Source organism: Panthera onca, chromosome D1 (assembly GCF_046562875.1).
Source record: "Panthera onca isolate mPanOnc1 chromosome D1, mPanOnc1 haplotype 2, whole genome shotgun sequence".
Taxonomy (NCBI): domain Eukaryota; kingdom Metazoa; phylum Chordata; class Mammalia; order Carnivora; family Felidae; genus Panthera; species Panthera onca.
The window spans coordinates 16,840,303-16,863,311 of NC_138348.1; the positions used below are offsets into that span (position 1 = coordinate 16,840,303).

Below are 23,009 nucleotides of genomic sequence, written 5' to 3' on the forward strand. Positions count from 1 at the left end.
GAATAAAACTAGGGTGCAGACATCTCTCCCAGGCAGCATTTCAGAGGACAGTGCAGTATCAGAGGATGGCAAGGTTCCAGAGTCTCAGAAACTTGTCCACATTTATGACTTAGTTCCCCCCACTGTTTCCTCTAAGTCAGTGGTTCTCAAACCCAAGTGTGCATCAGAATCACCTGGAAGGCTGGGCCCTACCCACATGGTTTCTGATCCAGCAAGTCTGGGCGGACTGAGAATCTGCATTTCTAACAAGTTCCCAGGTGACTGCTGCTGGTCCAGGTACCACCCGTTGCTCACAACTGATCTAAGCCAGCAAAACAGCCTTTTGAGAAGTGCCCGTATGGGTTTGATATGAGCGAGCACCAAAAGGCAGGAGGCCGAACTCCTCTGAGAGGTGTTTGTGGGTGACTCCCCCGTGTGCCTCTGGGAGTCTGAGCCTGAAGGCCTCCCCCACAACCCCTCACAAGCTTCCTCCCCTCCTGGGCCCGTGCTGTCCTTAGGTCCTTCTACCCTGTTGTACCTTGGGTGGTGTCCTCCATCTTGATGGGCACAAGGGGGCTCTGAGGTGCCGAGTCACCGCTCAGGGAGTAGCTATGCTCAGCCTGGATGCCTGGTGTGGGGGAGTCCAGTTCCATGTCCAGTAGAGGGCTCTTCTCGTCCAGCACAGGGTCATCAAAGAAACTGCTGAACAGGTCGTTAGAGAAGTCCTCCATGTTCTCCGCGAAGTGGTCTAGGTGCTCAGGGAAATGCTAGGGAAGGAGGAGGGAAGCAGGGACAGTGAGCTTAGCCTGGGAAGGGGGCACAGGTGCTGCTGTGCTGCCCCCCACCTCAGGCCTGCTACCACCACCGCTGTCAGTGCAACCTGCCCGTTATTCTTCCTGCCATCATTAATGCCACCGCCATTGCCACCAACCTCCCCACTGCCCACATCCTCAGGACCAACTAGTATCGTTTGTATCATGACCATCGCCGCTGTCACCACTTCACCTTCACCACCACCGTCTCCACTGCCACTTCCAGCCTCACTGTCGTCATTCTCAAGAGTGAGATGTGGAGGGCGTAAAAGCATTCCTGAACAGGTGACCGGATGCTATGCTGTAGTTCTGGCTCTGAGACCTTGGCTCAATCACTCAGACTGCCTGAGTCTGTTTCTCTGTCCACCCTACTTCATGGGAAGACTAAGTAAAGAATGTGTGTCTATGCCAGCACGTTTGCATCTCAAAGGCAATATTAATGACTTCTGTACTATCTTTTTGCTAGAGTGAAACGTGGTGGGATTATCAAGGCTTCTACTCCCCTCATTAGCACAGCCCTGCCTGTCCTCACGCCACCAGACTCTCCCCTTTCCAAGACATTCCTTCTTTATGCCAAGAGATTAGACTCTGAAGCCATGTTGCTTGGGTTCGAATCCTGACCTTGATACTTCTAGCTGTGACTCAGTGCTGTTCAAACTGTGGGTGGTGACTCATTAATGGGTTGTGAAATCAATTTAGTAGGTCACAACCAGGATTTAAGAAAAAATAAAACAGAAAAAATAGAAAGTATCAGAGTGCACTACACACAGTGAAGTTAAATACCTGTGAGGTTTTCATCTTGTCTGTGTGTGTGTGTGTGTGTGTGTGTGTGTGTAGGTACTTGGTAATGAAGTGAAATATATTTCTCAGAAACACAAAAGTCTGAAAAATACTTGTCTCTGAGATCTTGGGAAAGTTAATTAACCTCTCTCTGTTTCATTTCCTCCTTTGTACAGTGAGACTGATAATAGTTTGTTAGGATTGTTGTAAGAATTTTTAAGAATTTTTAAAAATTATTTCTGAGACAGAGAGAGACAGAGCATGAGCGGGAGAGGCTCAGAGAGAGAGGGAGACACAGAATCTGAAGCAGGGTCCAGGCTCTGAGCTGTTGGCACAGAGCCTGATGCGGGACTCGAACTCATAAACCGTGAGATCGTGACCTGAGCTGAAGTCAGATGCTCAACCAACTGAGCCACCCAGGCGCCCTAGGATTGTTGTAAGAATTAAATTGGTACATATAAAGCACTTATAATGGCCCCTGGTACATAATAATTACTCAACAAACATTGCCTCTTATTATTAATAAAGCACCCAGTGGCTAGCACATAGTAGGTGCTTATTGTTTTTCTCTCTAAAGAATTATAAACATGTAAGGACATGCTCCTGCTGTTCATTATTTACTGACTGAATGAATTTGCTGGTGGGTTGGAAGAGATGGTGGGAGGGGGTTGCTTCAGGCCCTGGCATCCCACCTGGTGAGTGGTTAATGACTGGCTTCTGGGGGATTGGTTCAAGGTCTGGAGCTGTTGGCCCTTTCTGGCGTGGAATACTCAAAGCCTGCCCCAGTCCTGAAGGGATGAACAGAGAAGCCCTCTGAGAATAAGGCTCAGAGCCACATGACCATCTGTGCAGTCAGATGGACTTGTTTTTGATTCTAGTCCCATGACTTGCTAAGTTATTCGCTTCTCAGTGCCTCAGTTTCCCTATCTGTAAAGGGGAAATAATAGTTCCTATTTTATAGTGTTGTCATGATGATCAAATATTTGTTGGGTGCTTAATATTCACCTTATAGGATTATGAGGGTAAAATAAGTACATATAACATTTATATATAGAACACATATACAGTGAATACATATAACAGGATGGTGCCTAGTATGTAGTGAGTACTCAATGGTTATTAGCCATTATAAGTATGGAAACTGCAGTTCCTAAAAGCCTAACTCCAGGCCTGAGCTGAGCTGAGCTGAAGAATGATCAGAGAATCAAGGACAAAATAAATGTGGAAAACTATTGACTCAGGTACTCTCCCCTTTTCCCAGTTTGCCAGAACTTATCATCACCTTATGGTTTTGTTGCGATTTTAACTTTCCGAAGTGCTTTCATATGCACAATTTTTATTTAATCCTCACAATTACCCAGTGAGATAAGGAAGTTGCGTATTTGCATTTGACGGATAAGGAAACTGAGGCCCAGGGAGTCAAGTACAACAGGAAAGTGTCCACAACCCCTCATTGCCCAGTCCTTTCCCAATTGTAGCAGACATTCTTCTGTTCAAGAATTGCCTGTTTGCCAGACGGAAAAATCCCTGAGGCACGGTCTGTATCTTGTTCCCCTGCTGGATCCTAGCACCTGGCCCATGATAACCATCGGTGGAGGGACAGGTCCTTGTTCCCCAGAGGGCAATGCCATCAGTAGGTCATTTATCTGTCAATGTCTGGGGTGAGACAGAATCAGGAGGTCAGAAGCATCAGCTAAACACATCTCTAAGAATAACTGTGATCCTACACTAAGGCCGTTTACAGGGCATCCCCTCCCCACCCCCTCCCGCCAACCAGACAGCCAGCCACAGGCAGGACTGTACTAGCTATACCCTCTGCAGGGCCTGGGCCAGCCCAGCTGGGGGCGCTTTGCCCCTGCTCACTCTTCCAGGGTCTCTCAAAGGCCTGGTGTGGGGCCCAGTGGGAGGGGGTTGTGAAGAAGGGAGGACAGTGAGTCAGTGGCTAAGGTATTTCTCCAGCAGCTGCTTCTCAGGCGATAAGGGTTTGCCAAGCCCTTTCCCGGGGCCTGGGAGAGGAGAAATACTTTCCTCCAGTCTGGGCTGGGGTCCCTGAAGGCCTTGGCTCCAGGCAGAATAAGCCAGGTCCTTCTCAGAGACCCCTTTTGGGGTGCCCACAGGAACCTGCTCAGGGAGCTCAGCTGGCCCCCTTTGGTGAGCAGCCCCCACCCCACCTGCTGGAAACAGCAGCCAAGGCCTAACAGGATGGAGCTTCCAGAAAATGAGAGCCAAGTGGAAGGGGAGGGCGGCCAAGGGGCAGGCAGGGTGGGGGTGGAGGACACTCAGAAAACCCGGTCCTCTTTGCTCAGGGCTTCCTTATGTGATGGTCGGACCTCTGGTGGCAATGGTGGGCATGTCTCATCACCTCCAGGCCAACTTCCTGCTCATGCCAGCATGCCAGAAGGGACTGGCAAAACCCTTCAGAGGGTTTTGTAGCCTTACTTCTTCTATCTGGTGCCTGGTCTGTCAAAGCAGCTCAGTTATGGTTGGTTTATATCATCAATACATTAGAAGCAGAAGGGACTCGAGAAAGCCCATGGTCCTCACCTCCCATTCACACCCCCATCTGCCAATGAAGAAAATGAGGTCCAGAGAGAGAAAGCCACCTACTCAAAGTCACAGAGTTGGCAATGTTGAGGGAGGGGTTCAAGCCCACTCTGGGGACCTCAGGCCTCCTCAGCTCCAGCATGTCCATGTTTCCCCCAACCACACCCAGCTCTACCCCTAATTCACACGCTAAAAGCTGAGGTTTCAGACTATCTGAAGGAAATTATTGCCCCGGGGAGGAAGGAGGGTTAAATTTATGAACATCAGGGGGTCGTGGGTCAACGTTCAGAGGGGGGACAGGGTTCTTTGGGGGTAGGGGGTGAGAGTTCTGGGGTGCCTTGCCAGGCAACGGGGATGGGAAGCCAGAGAAGGAAATATTATGATTTGTTTCCCTCCTCGTTAAAGACTTTTTCCTACAGTCATGCCAATACAAGCTCCTTCTCGGAGGCCACGCGCAGTCAGCCCCGGCTCCTCTCTCTGCTCCTCCCTCTCGGAAGATTGGTATCGCACTCTCCTGCTCGCACCCCCGCGCATACGTCTCCTGGCAGCACCCAGCCCGGCAGCCAGGTCTCGGGCGCCTGCCCTTTAAATTTAAATAAAGAAGGACCCGGTGCCCCCAGCCGCGCTCTGCGGGCCTGAGATTAAGGCCGGCGCGCTGTGGGGCCGCCCCGAGCCGGAGTCCGGCGTGCTCATTGGTGGAGCCCGCGGAGCTCCTGGCCAATGGGAGGAGGCTGCGGGCAGCCGGCGGCGGCGGCGGGGCGCAGGCGGAGGAGGGTCCCGTGCTTCGCCGAAAGCCGGGGCGTGTGAAGGGCCTGCAGCGCGAGGTCCGGCTGTGTGTCCCTTTCAGCGCTTGGGGCCGAGGCCGGGATGGCTCCTTGGAGCTTCCAGGTGGGCCCAGCAGCCCCGCTGTCCCAAGACCCTTATCGGTTGCACGGCTCCTGACCCCGCGCGGCGAGTAGGGGGAAGTGGAGAGGGAGGGTCTCCCCCGACGTCCCTGGCTCCAAGGGAAGGCCGGGCACCAGTCCTTAAGCCCCTTCACCGATCTTCCGGCTCACCTCCTTCCGTCCCTCTTGGAACAGTGCTATCACAGGGCGCACTGATGGGACAACGCGGTCTCGGTCCCTGGTCGCAGGGAGTGGCGAGTGGGGACGCTCCTGGGGCGGTAATAGGACCATCTGAAGCTACTCTCAGTTCCCCTCCCGTAATTCCCCCACGGGGGTCAATGCAGAGAGACGGAAAAGCTCTGGGGCTGCAGCTGTCTGCTGAGACAGTGTGTGGGAGAAGGTTCTCCCTCGACCTGGGGCAGCCTCAGAGCACTCACTTCCCTTGGCCCCTAGCCCGGTGGTGCCTGCACCCCCTGTTCCTGACTTCTGCCTCTCCCCTGGCCCGCGCTGATTCAGTCTGTGCTTGGGGAAAGGAGGGAGGAGACCGGAGTGGGTCCAGGCTGAGCTGTGGGATAAGGAGTGGGGGGGAATCCCAAGCCCGGACATTCCTTCCGAGAGAGTGAGCTCTGGAGAGAGATGGGAGGAGAGTCCTCTCACATTTCCCTCTTCCCTTCCCCCGCAGGCTGGGCCCACACGCGCCCGCCCCCGACCCATACATTCCCGGACGGTTACTTGCCTCGTGGTCACTAGAAAATCGACCCCATTTCAAGCTGAAGGGCCACCAGTCTGAGTCAGTGCTGTGCCCTGAGTGTGTGTGTGTGTGTGGGGGGGGGGGGGGGACGGGGAAGGGTAGGCTCAAGAGAGAGCAGGGAGGGGAGGTGGGCCCCTGGGTATCCAGTTGTCAGGCCCTCCTTGTCCTTATGCATCACCATCCAGGCATTTGGGTGTCCCTTTCCCAGAGCCGGAATCAAAGGCTGTCCTTTGAAGGGGAAAAGGCCCTGGACTCAGACTCGGGATGCGCCCCCCCCCCCCCCCCCCCCCCAGTTCAAGATCCAGCTGTGCTCTGAGACCTGGGCAGGGGCAGGTGGTATCTCTCCTCCAGGCCTCAGTTTCCCCATCGGTTATAGACTGTGTTCCTATTGGGGCAGGGGTGGCAGGCAGGGACAGGGTGAAGTGAACTAGTCTTCAGAGAATGGGCTCTTTTCCTCTGCCCTGGCCTCCCTGGGGACTGGGAAGGGATGCAGCCAGTTCTCCAGTCCCTGGAGCCAGTCCCTCCCTGAGCTTTCCTGGCAGGGGGGGTTAAGGGGGGGCGCATTGTTCCAACCTCCAACCTCACTCTCATCCCCCGTTCCCCACAGGCCCAGGGACGGCGGCTGCTGAGGTTTCATATTTTCCCCCTACCGAACTATTCACCACAGAGCCCAAGTCCAAATAAGCAGAAATGCTTCCCTCTGTGTGCATGTGTGTGCATACGTGTGGATGTGCTACACAGACGTGGGCTGTGGGGTTCCTTCTTACATAAGGAAACACCACTTCTCCGACACCACCCGCTGTAAGATCCACACCCATGGGCACATTCCACGTACAGCCTGGGGCAGGTCCTCTTTTGCACATACACACGCTCATGGGCTCACCTAGGCTGACACTGGCAAGCACCAACACAGGCCCCAAGTGGACACACTCCTCAGACGTGATCAGACAGACACACAGTGTCCTATGCAGACACACATATGCACGGCCACCCCAGGGATGGTCATAGACGTAGTCATGCACGCTCTCACTTGAACACACACAACATCTCACACCACCACAGAACTAAATGCTGACTGTGCCAACCCACATGCCTGAGTCATATGACCCCCAGCGAGGGAGCTCTGGGAGCCCCAGGCTCGCCTGGGGCTGGGACAGTGAGGGCTGGGACTGGAGGAGGGGCAGGATGGGAATGGAGCTTTTCTGTGAGTGTGCTGGAGGGAGGAAGGGAGAGAGGAAAGGGCAGGCTGGCATCCACCACAGGCTGCTTCTGTGCAGAGCAGGGCCTGGGCGGGGGCACGGTGTGTGCACTCTCTCTAGCCCCCAGCCCCGTTGGTCTGGCTCTCCAGTTCCCTCTCCTGACACTGGTAACCCTTCCCTGCCCAGGCCACAGATGCCTCAGGAAAGTGGAGAGCTGGCCTGCAGGTTCCTGGCCAGCCCCTGGCATCTTCTGACCAGGCAGCCCATGTACCGTGGCCCAACCCTGGGGTTAGTGCCAGGTGCTGTCTGGGCAGGAGGAAGCGATGGCAGTGAATGCCGCCGCCCAGGGCTGGGATTAGCTGTGACTGGCCCCAGTGAGGGCACGGCAGCCCACGGTCTGGCTGCTGGAGATGTTGGTCCATAGGCAGTGGCCAGAGGATCCCTGTGGGACAGCTCAGGACACTGACAACTAAGTGCCAGGGCTGGCACTGGGGACCTCTGGAGAATAAGGGTGTCTAATCACATCCATTTGTTCATCACTTTTGCATTTCTCCAGTATTTACTTAGCACCTACTACGTGCCCAGCCCTGTGGATACAGAGATGAACAAAGCCTAATTCCTGCTCACAAAAGACTTTCTGACTAGTGATGCGACTACCCTGTTTATGAAGGTAAGCTAAGGCTGGCACTCCGATCTGTCTCCTAAGCATTCCCCACCTCCATCAAGAGGGATCTTCTAACACAACATGACTGTGTGACTCTCTTCCTCAGTGTCCATCAATGACTCCATACTGCCCTTAGGATAGTTTCCAAGTGCCTTAGTATAGCTTGAAACGATCCAGCCGTACTGCTTCTGTGTCTTGTTGTGTCCAATTCTCATGTGTATCTCCAAAGCCTAGCATTGGTCCCAGCACATGGTAGGTGCTCAGGCGTTTGCTGAGTGACTGACCGATGGACTGAATGAGTGGGTGAATGAAGGAATGTGCCAGTGAGTTAATGGACTGAGGCCCTTTTTCTGTAGCTGAGCCTCCAGGAATGACTGCCCTGAATTCCGCTTCGGTGCCAGCTTGCTCCTGCTCCAGGCAGAGTTTCCATGCTCCTGGACTCCTTCCCTCGGCTCCTCCCTAGTGGGGCCTATTGTACCCATTTTCCAGGTTATTTTTTCCCAAGGCCTTTTTGTTCTTAAGCCCCAGACAGACCAGGTACCTGGGGACCACAGTCCCCTGCTTAGTGCTGGAGGAGCTGCCCCACGGTTTGGTTCGGCCCAAGAATGTCAACAGAGCCTAGTGGCCACCTGGCCAAGCTGTTCTCCCGGCCCCTGGCCAGCTGGAAGGCCCTCCTCAGCTGGAGCCTGCCACCCGGCTCTGGCTGGAGTTCCCTTGGCCTCTTCCTCTCTCCAGTGCACTCAGCATTCGGCCTCTGGCTTCCTCAGCTGTCCTGGCCTGTCTGAGTTGTCCTCAGGTTTTATTTTTGGAAGAAGCTACATTCTCTCTCCTTATTTACTCCAATCCTTCAGGGAAGGTGTGGGACCCCTGGGTTCGGCTGGAGATCAGGCTGTGGCTCTAGCCTCTGGGGTTTGGACCTCTCTGGGACTCCGAGGGAGGGGACCTCCAAAGACTCCTGAGCCATCAGATGCTTCAAAGCCAATTGCCTCTGTTCTCCTTCCCCCACCCAGTGTGTGACTAATGCCTGCCCCTGCCCTTCTTGAAGAGCCCCACGATAGCCAAAAAAAATCATTACAATTTTCGAGCTGAAAAGAATTCTGGCATCATTAGGTCCGCCCCCTCTTATTTACAGAGACAATGTAGTTCAATGATTAAGAGCAAGGGAGGCAGACAGATCTGGTTCTAATCTCGGTTTTGCTACCTACTGCGTAGCCCTGGGCAAGTTACTTAACCTCTCTGAGCCTCAGTCTCAGCTGTAAAATAGGGGTACGTCTACCTAACTACTAGGTTGCCGTGAGGATTACATGAGATGATATTTGTAAAGTGCTTGATACAATGCAGCACACAGAGAAGGGTCTCACTGAAGTGTAGCTGTTGTTATTACAGAGAGAAAAACTGAGTGCCAGGGAAGGAGCAGACAGGCTCAGGATCACACAGCTTGAGGTAAGCAGCCATTTTCAGAGTCTCTCCTCTGTCTCTATCTCCCTTGCAAGGAGAAGGGAGGGGCTGGCATCAGCTCCAAAGAGGAATCTCCTTGAGTCAGTTGCTTGGGCAAAACCCTAGGTCTTCTGTGTTGGCCTCCACCCGCCATGCCCAGGCCCTCCTCCAGGCTAGGGGTTTCCTCCATGCCTCAGGGGCCTCGTCCTTGCTCACTGAGAGTGAGGGGTCTGGGGAGGAGACCCCAGCACTCAGCCCCAAGGTGGACCTCAGGCCAGTGGGACTCTGAGAGGAGGGGGGACTGCTGGGTCCTGACATCACAGAGCAGAGAAGCTGGAGCCACAGCCTTGCGGGCCAGCTGGGGCTCTTCCAGAGCGTCCAGATGTCTCAGGAATGTGCTGAGCTGGGAACTACCTCGCTCCTTCCCTCACCACCCCCAACCCTTCATCCCCTCCTATGCTCGCTCAAGCTCTGCCTCTGCCCCACCCCCCTCTACCCTTTCTCTTTCATCTCTCCCTGAGAGGGCCTCCTGTCCATAGTCCCTCTGGTGCCTTGCCATAGTCTAGCTCCCTCTCAGCCCTCTAAAGGGGTCACGGAAGGCAGGAGTCCTTCCCCTTCTGCAGACCCCATGGGCTGACCATGTGGGGTGGGGGGAGATGGGAGCCTGAGCTAACTGGGAGGGGAAAGTTCTGAGCAGATAGTGCATGCCAGATCCCGAATGTGGAACTGATTTGCAGCTCTGGGAGAGGAAGGGGTGAAGGCCTTGGGGCAGCAGAGGGCAGGGCTGGGCCTCCTCTCTGGGAGGATGATGAAAAGGGCTCTGGGCATCTTGTCCCAGTTGATGGCTGGGAGGCCCAAGGAGGTGAGGTGCCAGGCTAGGCTGGCCTCAGAAGGAGGGCTCAGATTCTTTGAGACCCCTGGGCACAACAGGGACATGGCTTACCTGAGAGTGGAGGGTCTTGAGCTATATGAGGGGTGGGGGAACTCCATTAGGGCCCTGGGGTTAGGCCAGGAGGAAGGGCATGGTTCACAGACTGGAGCTCTCAGCTCCAAAGAGAGAAGCCTGTTCCTCTGCAAGGGTGGAGTTGCCTTGGGCCTGGCCCTGAGGGCTGGGGATGATAGAGCCTGATGGGAACTGGTACTCCTAGCCCAGTGTGCAAGTCACATCGGGTCGCGGGATGGAAGTCAGAGGAGAGAAGGGACCTGGGGTCAGCTGCTGCTTCAGGCTGCCCCAGACTCAGGGAGGGCTCACAATTCTTTCTCCCTTTGGGGAGGGTCCCTTATCATCCAGACAGGCTGACAGCTCATTCCTAGTGGACCCTAGACCTCCTAGCACTGAGACAGTTCAGAGTTGCTGGGACCACCATTGTGTCCAGCTCAGAAATATCTCCCACCTGCTGAAAAAACTCCCAGCTCCTAAGAATGGTATTCAAGGTCTGTTATAAATGAGTCTCAACTTACCACTATAGATGGAGCCCCTCATCTTTCTCTTCCCTCCATCCTAGTTGGATGAGCACTCCTAGCTCCTCGAAACTGCTGTGAACTCCATTGCCATAGGGCCCTTGCTTATACCAATCCTTGTGTCTGGAATGCCTTTGCCCTTTATCTCTCCTCATTCCAACTACTATCATCCTTAAAGCCCAATTAAAATGTCACTTCCACTAGGAAGCCTTCCTTGACTGCCTACCTGTACCAACTGTTGAACCACCATAGCACTTATAGACTGTTGGGTCACTGGCTAATATCATGTCTTGAACTCTAAGTAGGGACAGTGGGACCCATCTCTCCTTCTAAACTTTCACCTCCTTGAGGGTAGGATCCAGGATAGAGTTCATCTTTGAACCCTCTGCTGGGCGTCACACAGGGCCTGGGATATAGTGTGCCTAATAATAATAATAATAGCTAATATTTATGTCCTAGGCCCTGTTCTAACTCCTTCCATGTGGTATATCATTTTATTTTTCAGAAGGTAAGTTAGCACCGCCGTTTAAAAGTTGAGGAAATTGAGGCACAGAGGAGTTAAGTAGCTTCTCCAGGTTCATTCATTTAGCAAAAGGCTGAATCAGGATTTGAAGCCAAGACTTGATTGCAGAGCTTGTGCTCTTAAGCACACATGAAAACACGGGTTGTTGAAGGAATGGATGATTTTCTGCTGCCCCATCCCAACACCTAGTACAGGACCAGGTACAATATACAGCCCCAAACTCCATGCACCGGGTCCTCCCTTGGGGCCCTGATGTAGCTCATCCCTGGCCATCTCTCTCCTGAAGCCCAGAAAGAGCCCTGAGAAGGGGTCTGGCATCTTTTTGCTTTACCCAAAAGAGCCTTCCGGCTCCAAAGAGGTCAGACAGATAAAAAAATAAAATCCCTACAACCAGGGCTCATCACAGGGATGGAGAAGGTGGGCCATTCCTCCAAGGGCTGTCCAATGCTGGGGGCCTTCCTTTCAGGCCATGACATTGACAATCAGAATAAAACCAGCAGTAGCAACTATAGTTTTTGGAGGATTTACTACGTGCCAGGCACTGTGCGAGGCTTTATCTAATTGAATCCTTGTAAGAACCCTACGTTCTATGGTCATACTTTATGGATGAGGAAAACAAGCTGGGAGAAGTTAAGGCATCTGTCACAGGGATGACAAATGATGAGAGCCAGGATTTGCTCCCAGGTCTGAGAAGTTAAAGGTGACCATTAATGGCCATCACACCCCACCTCAGATATGGCTCAGCTCCCCAGTGTTTGTTGAGGTATCGCTATCTGACTTGTGCACTTGCTGTCTGGACAAGTTGGGTCTGGGAGTAGTCACGGGGTCTCAGGACATCCCTGTTCAGAATCTTCCCAGAGTGGAGTGGTTTCACAGTCTACAGCACCCTTCTCCCTCAAACTCATGCAGCTTTGAGAGTTCCAGATATTCAGGGCCGGGTCTATTTCTTCAATGAGGTGGTGAGTACACACGTATCCATTTTATTATATTTTATAATTTTTATGCGTGCGTGATATATTCTTTTATGATAGAAGAGGCTATTATGGTAAAGTGAAAGGTAGGTGTGGAATTTAGGTTAAAATTCACTACCTGAATAAAAAATAAAATCCACTTTTTAAAAAAGTACCATTCAAGCTAGAGGTGTGGAAGTGTCCTTTCTTCCACTGTCTGTTTATCTACCTGTCTATCCATTCATCACCCCTCCCTCCCTCCCTCCCGTCCATCTGTCCGTCCTTCCTTCCTTCCTTCCTTCCATCCATCCATCCATCCATCCATCCATCCAATAAATAAGCATTTCCTCAGCACTCGGTCACTATAGCTATAACTAGCCAACAGACAAAAATGATCGTCTGTCATTCTCTGCTCTCAAAGAATTCTCAGTCTAGTTCAGCAGTGAGGAAGCCAAGGCCCAGAGAGGGGAAGTGATTTGCCCAAGGTCACATGGGGAGTTAGGGAAACAGGGTGAGGAGAGGTGAGGACAGTCGGGGCAGAGGGACACATACACGGGCAAAGGCTCGGGCCTGCCTGCCTTGGAAGCAGGTCCCCCTCAATCACTGCTGTAAAACTGCCTCCTGGCTCTCCGTGAGGGCCCGAAGAGCCTGCCTTATTCCTTTGCTGCTTTCATTTTTGTTTTTCTTTTGGAAGGGGAAAGGGGGGACAGCTGCTGCCGTCCAGCTGTTATGTTGGACCACACAGCCCAGCCCAGATGTGTCAGCCTCTCTGGGATGGGTGAAATGGCTCCTGGGCCAAGAGCCAAGGGGCAAGGAAGCTACAGCAGGGCTCTGTCCTGGGAGAGTTGGGAGAGGAGGCACACTGAACCTGGCAGCAGGGAAGCCTACTATTGCCCCGGCTGTCAAGCTGGCCTTGGTGATGATATGCTATGTCCAGGTCATGGGGATCAGGACCTCTGACACTCCAAGGAAATCAATCCCTTTGATATATTGTCTCCAACAGTCAGAGCTCTGGGCCATTTCTTACCCCTCCCAGCTTTTCTGGAACCAGACCGCCCCCATGCTTACCTTCTCCCTTATCCCGGTCAAGGGTCCTTGCCACTTATCCTGACTTCTAGTCTGCTCGAGGGGGTTACATAGTGTTCTAGCCAGAGCAATGCTCATGGTCTTGACTTAACTCCACCCAAATCTTCCTCCTCCATCCTGCCCCCTGGAGCGCAGAGACTTCCAGAAGAACAGCTTGTTCTTCAGCATCTGGAGCTGGTTTCTTGAGGGAGGTTCAGGGGCAAGCCAGGTCCCAGAGAGGGATGCTCCGGGAGGGACTCTGTACCAGGACTTGCAGGAGGCACATGGTATGGGGAGGGGGAGACACAAGATGGGTGTGTCCTTCATCTCTTCTCTCCTGGCACAGCAGCCAGGCCAGGCCAGACATAAATAGACCCTCTTGGGGAGCCCCGGGAGTTACAGAGAGCAAAGGTCCAAGTTCCCAGGTGGGCCGGGGAGCAGCATCCCAGAGTGAGTATGAGGACAGGGCATGGGATGGGATGTGGGGCCTCTCCTCTCACAGGCCAGGCACCCTGCTGTCTCTGCCCCTAATGCTCTAGGCATCCATGGTGCTCTGAGGATGGCGGTGGGTGCAAATGAAGGCGGGGCTCCTCTGATATCTGAGAGCCCAAATTTTTCTCACCCTAGCAAAGTGCGAACCAGAATGAGAGGAAGAGAGAGGGAGAGACGGAGAATGAGAGGGAGAGGAGGTGGTTCTCTTCCCAATTTGACCCACTCCATGGGACTCCTGCCTCGAGGACAGAGGTGAGAGGTCCCCTCCTTTCCAATCTCAGAGACAGTGCCTTCCAGAAACTCCTTTGCCAGTGGGGATGGAACCAATATGGAGGGAGTGTGCCAGGTCACCTCCTCTGAGAAGCCTTCTGTGACCTCCACCCCAGCTGGATACTCCTCAGGCTCCCGCCCTGCTCAGCTCCATTACGGCACCCTGTGGTGCTGCCACTGTGATTCCCTCTCTCTCCTCTCATTTGGCTGTCAGTGGCTGGAGGTCACCATGCATAGTGACCAGCATAGGGCTCCTTCAGTGCCCATTTGGTAAAGAACTGTATTGAAGAAGGACCAAGCAAAGTCCCAGCTGGTCCAGGGAAGCCTGAGGGACCTCATAGTAGATTGGGGTACAGGCAGAATTTTTGTGGGATCCAGTATCCCCATCACCCTCAGGGCTGGTCTGGCCAGGACCCTGAGAACCCTGGGGCCCCTTCTGGAATTATCAATACATTTCTTGAACACTCAGGCCTGTCTTTTTAAAAAAAAATTCTCCCGGGGCACCTGGGTGGCTCAGTCAGTTAAGCATCTGACTCTTAATTTTGGCTCAGGTCATGATCTCATGGGTCATGAGATCGAGCCTCGAGTCGGGTTCTGCACTGACAGGGCAGAGCCTGCTTGGGGTTCTCTCTCTCTCTCCTCTCTCTGCTCCTCCCCTGTCTCGTGCATTCTCTCTCAATCTCTCTCAAAGTAAATAAACTTCAAAAAACAAAAAAGCATTCTCTCCTTCCCTTATAGGGACTGCCCTGGTCTGAAGTAATTTCCTCTACAAATTTCAAGTAAATCCTTGAAATGGAGCAAAGTCCACTCCAATGCAAAACTTGTCTCTGTTCTGCGTGTGGAGCCCATCTCAAATAAAGGTGGGCGAAGCTCTTATCTCTGGGCAGTGGATAAAGAAGTGACTGTCTCGTGTTCCTCTGGAGCTTTCTCAGGTTGGTCTGCCGCATGTAGTAAGGTTTCACAATCTTTACTTTTGTGCTTTTTGTAATAGTATGGACCCACTCAAAATGATTGCTTTTTCATTGATCCTGAAGTCACATAACTCCACATTTTACACAATTTAAAGTTTGGACTTGGCCCGTTGCCTTATGATGGAGTTTTCTACATTAAGCCCCTATTTTGTCACGGCACCAGGTTAGGTTTATGGAAATGAACAGAACTGACAGGGTCTCTGTTCTCATGGAACTTGCAAGCTTGCTTTCTTAATGGAGGAGATGGACAATAAGCCAATAAGATGTCTGCACACTGGAATGAGGGCTGTGAAGAAATCAAAGGACTGAAGTAGAAAATAGGAGGTCCCACCTGAGGTGGTCAGGAGGCGGCTCTAAAGAGGTGACATTTGCATTGAGGAAGATGAGATGGAGAGAACTGGAGGGAAAGCATTCTAGATGTCAGGAACAGCATATGTAAAGGCCCTGCAGCAGGACTAGAAGAGACTTAGTTTTAAGCTGAGTGTGGATCTAGGAGTCCCAGAGCAACCTGAACAAGAGAAAACTGGGAAAGATGGAAGCCCCAGAGCCAGTGTTCAAGGGCGAGGCCTAGGCCACAAGTTCAGATTTGCTGCGGGTCAAATCATTATAGACTATCCTAGTCTGGGGGCTGCGGGGGTCCATGCCATAGGATGGGGATGGCTCAAGGCAATGACAACTCATTGGAAATTGTGGAAATCCCTTCTGAATTTCAGAGACAGTATATGGGCTGCAGGATCCTGATGGCTGGGAATAGGTGAGCTTAAGCACCCTTTTTCCTCCTCCTTAAAATATGTGAGGTCTGGCCTGGGCCCCTTTTCCTTTATTTAGCCATGGTTGACTGAGGCCTCCTTTGTGCCAAGCACTGTACTGGGCACTGGGGATATTGCAGTGAACAAAACAGATAAACCCCTTCCCTCAAGGAGCTTGTATCTCAGTGGGGGACACAAACACAAAACAAAAGACCCTTACCCCAAACAAACTCAGTGTTTTGGGAGAGGACTAGGTGGGGAGATCTCCCTTCCTGAGTTGGAGCCCTAAGACTTTGGCTCCTCCATTAGTCCTTTTTCTAGGGGATTCTACTCTGAGACCAGAGTGCCTTGGCCCTTAGGTCCTCTTTCCTGTTGGTGAGAATTTAAAGAGAAACACACACACACACACACACACACACACACACACACACACACACACACACCCCTCCCCTTTTAGGGGCTGTTAAAGGCCCACACACAGACATAGGAACACCCAAATGCACATACTTCTCTAATCTCCCTAATCCCCCAAGGCTGGGGTGGTGGTTGTAGTGGTTCTCTGTTTCTCTATTTAGCTCAGGAGAAGCCAGGCTATGGGCCTGGCTTAGCCCCCGCACCCCCCTTCCCCTGGGCCGGTGCCTGGGTCCCAGTCATTCCCACACCTGGCCTGGGAGGTAAATGAATGTACTGAGCAAACATCCTTGCAGCTTCCTGCTGCTCCCCTCTGAGACAACAGCACTCCTCCTTCTCTTCCTCCTCCCCACACCCTCCCAGTTGGGGCATCTCTGGGATCCAGAGCCATTTCCCTCTAGAGAAACCAGAGTCATCCCTTTTCCTTAGCCAGAAGAAGAAGGCAAGATGCACACAGCCCTAGTGTCTCTATCTGGAGACACAACTTGTTCTCTCTCTGGCCCTTTATCTCAGCTTTCTGAGCACCAGACCCTCCCTCATGCCTGCCCAGGGGGTGAAGGATATAGGATACAGGGGATGAGGGCTCTCCAGTGGCCACATCAGGAACTGTGGGAGAGGTAGAGGGAGGAGAAGCCCCCCTCCCCCACATCTGGTAGGAAGGGCAGCCCCTTTGGAGGGGTGTCTCTGAGAATCACATAGATAAGCTGGGACCAGCATAAAGGGAGAAATAAAGTACCCCTGACCACCTCCAAGCACACTGGACTTGAACTGCATATTCATTCTGTCTCTGTCCAAGCAAAGGTGTATTTCTGACAGAGTTGTGTTCAGGGTGAGCATAGTTTTTTATTCTTTTTGCACGGAGCAACAGAGCACACACATTTCTCACATGACTCTATGGCTTTTATCTGATTTTTAAGAAGGATAATGAATACCCTATTCTCCATCTTCCAGACTGAGAAGCACACAGACTCCATCCCTTCCCATCCGTACCTTGGAAACATTTTCCTATCCTCATGCAGAAGGAAGAAGGCGTTGGGGGGTAGGGTTGGTACATGGTCCCAACTGTAAGGGATCTTAGACATCTAAGTGGAGGTACCAGAGAAGGAAAATGACTTGCTCAAGGTCACACAGCAACTCCTGGATGAGTGGGTCTTACCACAACCCCATCTAGTTTCTGGAATAAGTTAACTATAGAAACTTACCTGCCAGGCACGTTCCTACATTCATTGTTAATTAATTTTCTCACTAAATCTCTATAATAACACTATGGGGAAGGATCTGTATCTCCATTTTTAAGATGAGGGAGCCAAGGCCCAGAGGAAGAAAAGTCACTTGCCTGAACCGCCCACTTGGCTGGTGGCAGGACAGCTATAGAACCAAATCTCCTGATTCCCAGCCCAGGAGTTCTTGGTCTCTCCTCTTAGAAATCCTTTCCTTTCTCCCTGCCTGGCCTGGCCTTGCCTAGGTTCAAGGTCAGGAGTTTCCCCAGCAGGGCTTTCCCTCCCCAGTTCCAGGGCTGGATACCACTGTCTGATCCTGCCTCCTTTCCTGCGCTGGACCAAGGCCCAGATGAGCAGCTGGGGACACAAGGCTGAATGGAGCAGCAGGAAGAGGCTGTAGGCGGCAGAGTTCATTCAGAAGAAAGCCCTACTCAGAGCTGCTGAGGGCACTTCATGGTGGTAGTGGTGGTGGGGGCTCTACCACTCCCCCCTGGCTGCAAGGGTACAAACTCCAACAAACCCCTCTCCCTCTGACCAGTATCTGTTACCAACTTCAGGAAGGGGGTATGGAACCCTAAGTCCCTGCCATTTTACTCCTAGGATCTGTGCCAGACCATCCTTAGAAAGACTTGATCCAACCTCTCCCCATTTTATAGATGAAGAAGCAGAGGTGCAGGATGGAAAGCTGGTGGCATGGCCCAGGCTCACAGGGGGAGGCAGAAGCAGAGGCAGGACTAGAACCCAGGTCTTCCCACTACAAGTCCTCTCCCCTCCTCCACTTGGCCTGTGTGCAGCAGTGTGCTCCCTTTGACTGGGACCGGGGGCCGTCCTCAGAGAACAGGGTGACCCAGATCTCCTTAATGGAGGGCTGGGAGACCTCACACCCCACGCCTCCCTGACTCAGGTTCCTGTCCCTTGGCTTGTTTCCCCACAGTCAGTCTAGCAAATTGGGACAATTTAGATGGAAGTCCAAGATGTACAACCCTTGAAGTCTCTATGCATTTGGCTCTTGTCTGGCCAAGTTCATCTTAGTCCCAGGAGGTAGAGGCCAGCCAGCACCCCTTAGATGGTGTGTGTGTGTGTGTGTGTGTGTGTGTGTGTGTGTGTGTGTGTGTAGAGGGAGAGAGAGAGAGCAAGGCGGGGTAGGGGGGAGAGTAGGATTGACATTTCACTGCATGGAGGGGGGGGACCCACAAGATTCAACCCAGCAGGCCCTTCTGAACCCAATATTTTCTTGGGTTGCGGAGCCCATGCCCCTCCCCTCAGCAGGGCTTTAGGGCTGAGCCTGAGAGAAGGAGGAAGGGAGGGAAGAAGAGAGAGGAGCCACGTTTCCTTAGGGAGGGAGGGGAAGAGAGAGAGGAGAAGGACAAGCTCAGAGACAGAGACAGTCATGAAGACACAGGGAGAGAGAGAAAGTCAAGGAGACAAGAGGGACAGAGAAACAGACCTAGAGACACAGAGATGGGGGGAAAGATCTCCCTCTTCCTGAACTATCACCCTGTGCTGCTCTGATCATCTGAGCGTTAGTTCCCTCCCTGGGGAATCTCAGGCTGACTCTCTGGGGCTGCCGCAGCAGCACCCTTAAGTTTCCAAGTCTGGCTCACAACACGGGTAGGGCTCTGGCCCCCCAAGGCGCGTCGGGTCCTAGGCCTTCCGAACACTTCCCCGTGCGCCCCCCAGCGGAGAACCAACCGCGGAGCCACCGAGGTCCTAAAGGGGGCGCAGGAAGGGGCGCCGCCACTTTGCACCCAATCTGGTCCCGGAACCCGGGGGTGGGTAGAGGACTGCTAGAAGACGTGGGCGGGGGCGGGGGGGGCAGGACTGGTGTCTTTCGGGCTCATATCCGAGGATCCGCTGGCCCCGACGCCTCGACGTCCCCTTCCCCCAGAAGGCGGAGGTCAACGTACCCGCGGACAGAGCCCCCAGGAGGGGTGTGCACTGGCGCAAGCTCAGAAGCTCCGGTCCAGGTTCAGGGACTAGGGAGGTGTCGAGGTATCTAGTCTCCAAATCTCAGAGCTCTATACACGTGTCCTTCTGGGACCCTGCACCGAACCCCCTCCCCCGCTTCTGCCCAGTGATGTGTAGTCCCGTCCTTCCGGGGGGCCCAGGCGCGCCGCGAAGAGGGGTGCGGAGTGGCGGAAGGGGGACGCAGACCCTTCATCTTACCGCATTGTTGAGGAAATCCGACTCGTTCAGATCCCCCAGGTCCAGGAAGCTGGATCCGGGGAACAGCCTGTCGGCCGGGAAGGGCTCCAAGACGGCGTCCATCGCGGCCGGCTCCGGAGACCCTCTTCGCCTGCTCTTCCCTTACTCCAGGGCGGCGGCGCACCCGGCCCAGAGCTCCTGCCTGAGCAGTGGCTAGCGGGCGGGGGCAGGTCCGGGGCGAAGCCCCGGGGAGGGGCGGGCGCAGGCGGCGCAGCCCCGGGTAGGGGGCGCGGGGGCCTTAGGGCAGAGGCGCGGAGCTGGCTGGGCTCTGGGGCCCCGGGCTCACCGCGAGCATTTAGCCGACTCCTCCTCCTCCAGCTCCTCCTGGGGCACAGCTGGCTTCCATGGGGAGCCTGGGAGTGGGGCTGAGGGCCTGAGAAGCCCCCCGGACAGGGTGGGAGCCGGGGGTGGGGGAGCTGAGCGCTCCCCCGAGACTGGGTGGCTGCCCGGCGCTCCGCTCTCTCTGCGCCTCCCTCTGCACGGCTTCTGTCACTTTCCTCTCAGTGAAACCGGGAACCCCTGGCTGGTTAGCCCAGCTGGCCGAAGCGCCACGCCCCCACATCAATATTCACGATAAATTTCATATTAATGAGAAGAGGGAGAGGCCTGGGGAATGGTCCCTCCTCTTTTAAAGAGACATCTTCAAGTTAATGTTTTGCCAATGTGTCTGATCTCTAGGGTCTGGAAGCAAAATTAGCCTGGAGCCAATAACTGCTCCTGAAACCTCGGCATCTCGTTAAGACTTTGCCAGCCACTCTCAAGTTCATGAGGGAGCTGAGTGACTGCCATTCTTCCAGCCCTTATGCTAGAAATTCAGTCAGGGAGTTCCATCTATGGGCCCCTCAGCAGGTCTCTGGATGGGGAGATTTTCACATATCTCCTCCTCCAGGAAGACTTCCCTAGCCTGCAGGCTGGAGCAGGTGGTATCCTATATACTCAAGGGACACAGTGTGCTTACCTCCGTGGCGAGTCTAAGGTGTTACTGTCATTGCTCACAAGTCTATGACCCCATTGGACTCTGAGATCCCTCAGGGCAAGGACTGTACCCAGCTTTTCTGTGTGCGAAAGGACCCAGTGAACAGCAGAATGAGGCGAGGACTCCTTTTCTGTTCAATCATCTCTTTAATGGCTCAGGACAGAAATAAGTTGGAGAACAGTGGCATGGATCCTGCCAAGTGTGGCTGGCTGCACAACCCCATGGTCACCAAACATCCCCAGGTCCCCTGGATCCATTACCTAAGTGGCTTGCTCAGGAGTACAGCTTAATCTTTTGAAAGGGCTGATAAACAATCACCAGGCACCTGAACAAATGGAGGTGGTTCAGAAAGCCGCTCCCTGAGAGGGCTGAGCACACTGGTTCTTGCCCACAAGTCATTAATAGGATTAAGTGTGTTCTCTCTGTCTGGGGCTTTTAATTAGCTCAGGAACCAAAAGGCCCTAAAGAGGCAGAGATGTCACTGCAGTTAAGCCAGAATGTCACCGAAATTGTTCTCTCAGTGCCAAGGTGGGCGCACACACAGAGGCTGAGATAGAAGCTGTTTGCTTGCCTGGGGCGGGTAGGCAGGCACATGGCGTTCCCTCCATCTCATGACCCAGTTGACATAGTTCTGGAGAATAAGGTTCTGACCCTCCGGGCTGTCACATGACTATTAGCTCCCAGGCCTCCTGGAGAGCTTGCTCCTGAAAAACTGAGAATACAGCCCATGCTTTAGGGACTGGTTCACCCAGCAATGCAACTCAGAGCAGACACAGTGGGTCAAAAAGCAATCGGTTAACTCTCAAAACAGTGACAGGTAGAATTAGGGTGCTGAGACCATGGGTGTGCTTCCCAAATGCATCACATCTGGCCAACTGGGGAACATTCCAACACAGAGAATGTGGCTGATCCCTTTTCGAGAGGGGGGCGGGATGCAGTCTCTGGCTGGGTCATCATGCCAGTCTGTGGTGGGTGAGCAGGTGCCTGGGGTCCTGGTTCCCAACCTGGAGTTCCTGCAGCCCCCAGGAGGAACAAAAGTGTCCCTCTGCCTGAGGTTGGCTGGAAATTGTGCCTGTGTTCCTCCCAGCCAGCTCTGTAATTAGAGACAGAGGCACCATTTAAGTGATTGGGGAAGATTATATAGTTTTAGATAAATAGGATTAGAGTGTCCTCTCTTTCCTGATTCTTACCCAGGTGAACACCCCAGGAAACCATTGAAAATAATCCTGGGGAGACATTCTGGTTCCGGCACTGTGGGGTCTGAGAGGCAGAATCTCCCAGGAGAAATCCTGGGGAGGGGGAAGGGGAGAGAGAGAGAGGGAATGGGCAGTGCAGAGCCTGTCTCGTAGTAGGAACATGATCAATTTTTTTTTTTTTTCTGGGATGGAGGGAATGGCAGGGGATTTGGTCACACATTCTGCAGACACTATTGAGCACATATGAACCTTCCCTAGACCAGGCACTGGAGATATAGCAGTGATTAAGAACTTTTCTGGAGTGAAGGAGGAAAGAATGGGTAGAAGAAATTTAAGAAGCTGATTTCAGATAATGGGAGGACCACGAAGGAAATAAAGTAGTACGATACAATTAAGGGGGGAAGGAAGTCCTCTCCGAAGAGGCAATGTGTGAGCTGAGAACAGAAGCCTGAACTGAAAGGTAAAATGGGGCAAGATGGAAGGAAAAGCATTCCAGACAGAGAGAACAGCAAATAGAAGAGAAAGACTGGGAGGGACAGGCATTGACACGGGAGTGAGATGGTGAATGTGAAACCCCATGCCCTACACAAGCCTGCTATGTGCTATCACACTGAGGCTCGAGATTCTGTGCTATTCCAGCACTGAAAAGAATTGTGCCAGTTCAGATTAGAAGGCCCACCTGAAGCCTTCTGTAAGCAGTGCATCCCTTCTCTATTTTCTCTTACTGATTTTCTGGGAGAGGAAATTAGACAGTCTACTGGGTCTAAAGTTGGGTTCTAAGCCAACTGGGAGGGTCTGCTCCCTCCCTGCCAATCCCTGGACCTGGTGCCACAACCCAGCCCCTCTCAGGCCCCTTTTGTGCATCTGAAGGGTCAGGGGAAGGAGGCTGAGATTGGTTCTGTAAACACCCCAATCCAGGTCAAGAAAAGGACAGGCTGTAGCCCCTTCTATTATGGGTTCGGGAACATCTGGTTGTTGCTCTTCAGCAGCTGCTTCAGATGTGAAGTGAAATGAATAAATATATCCCAACCCAGGCAGTGACGCACAGGAGAGAAAGGACAGAGATAAGCTTCCTGCCTGTCCCAGACACGGAAGGTCAGGTGGAGAGAGGGGCTCCTTGTCAGGCTGAGCTGTGAGCAGGGATGGTGTGTGTGTGTGTGTGTGTGTGCATGTGTGTGTGTGTGGGGGGGGGGGGGTGTGTATCTTGGATGGGGACTGCCACATTTTGAATCCCCTGGAGGGTCACTGTCTTTCTCTGGGTCTCAGTTTTCACATCTATAAAATAGGAGACATGTAATGACCCATAGGGTCCTGTCCTCTCCAAGGACCTTCCAAATGTGCCTATACGGAGACAGGTCTTGTTAGAGGGTGGACTGGGAAGGGGTAAAGGAACTGCGTCCTTAGGAAGCCTGGCACTCAGACTTTTCAGGCTCCTGCCCGGATCCTCCAGAAGGGTGCATGGCTGGCTAT

General features: G+C 53.2%; 1 protein-coding gene and 1 long non-coding RNA gene across 4 annotated transcripts in view; one reads left to right on the plus strand and one right to left on the minus strand.

Moving 5' to 3' along the window:
• Window positions 1-19,875, minus strand: part of CREB3L1 (cAMP responsive element binding protein 3 like 1) — a 35,277-nt gene extending 15,402 nt beyond the window's left edge. Inside the window, exons 1-2 of one of the 2 annotated variants that reach the window (XM_060606510.3) lie at window positions 19,329-19,875; window positions 518-746 (exon numbers count right to left, since the gene is read on the minus strand). In XM_060606510.3, coding sequence (XP_060462493.1) covers window positions 518-746; window positions 19,329-19,430 — 331 coding nt within the window. In that variant the 5' untranslated portion in view covers window positions 19,431-19,875. Of the gene's footprint in view, window positions 1-517; window positions 747-13,052; window positions 13,073-19,328 lie in introns of those variants that run through there. The other variant, XM_078433421.2, reaches the window with a different exon arrangement.
• On the plus strand, window positions 4,881-14,687 carry LOC132677482 (uncharacterized). Of its 2 annotated transcripts, none has more exons than XR_013550209.2 (5): window positions 4,881-5,003; window positions 7,506-7,619; window positions 9,000-9,056; window positions 13,677-13,793; window positions 14,550-14,687. It is a non-coding gene; the product is annotated as an uncharacterized LOC132677482 (long non-coding RNA). The 2 variants fall into 2 exon arrangements; XR_013550210.1 differs by lacking the exon at window positions 4,881-5,003 and adding an exon at window positions 5,673-5,789.
• Window positions 19,876-23,009: the final 3,134 nt, after the last annotated feature.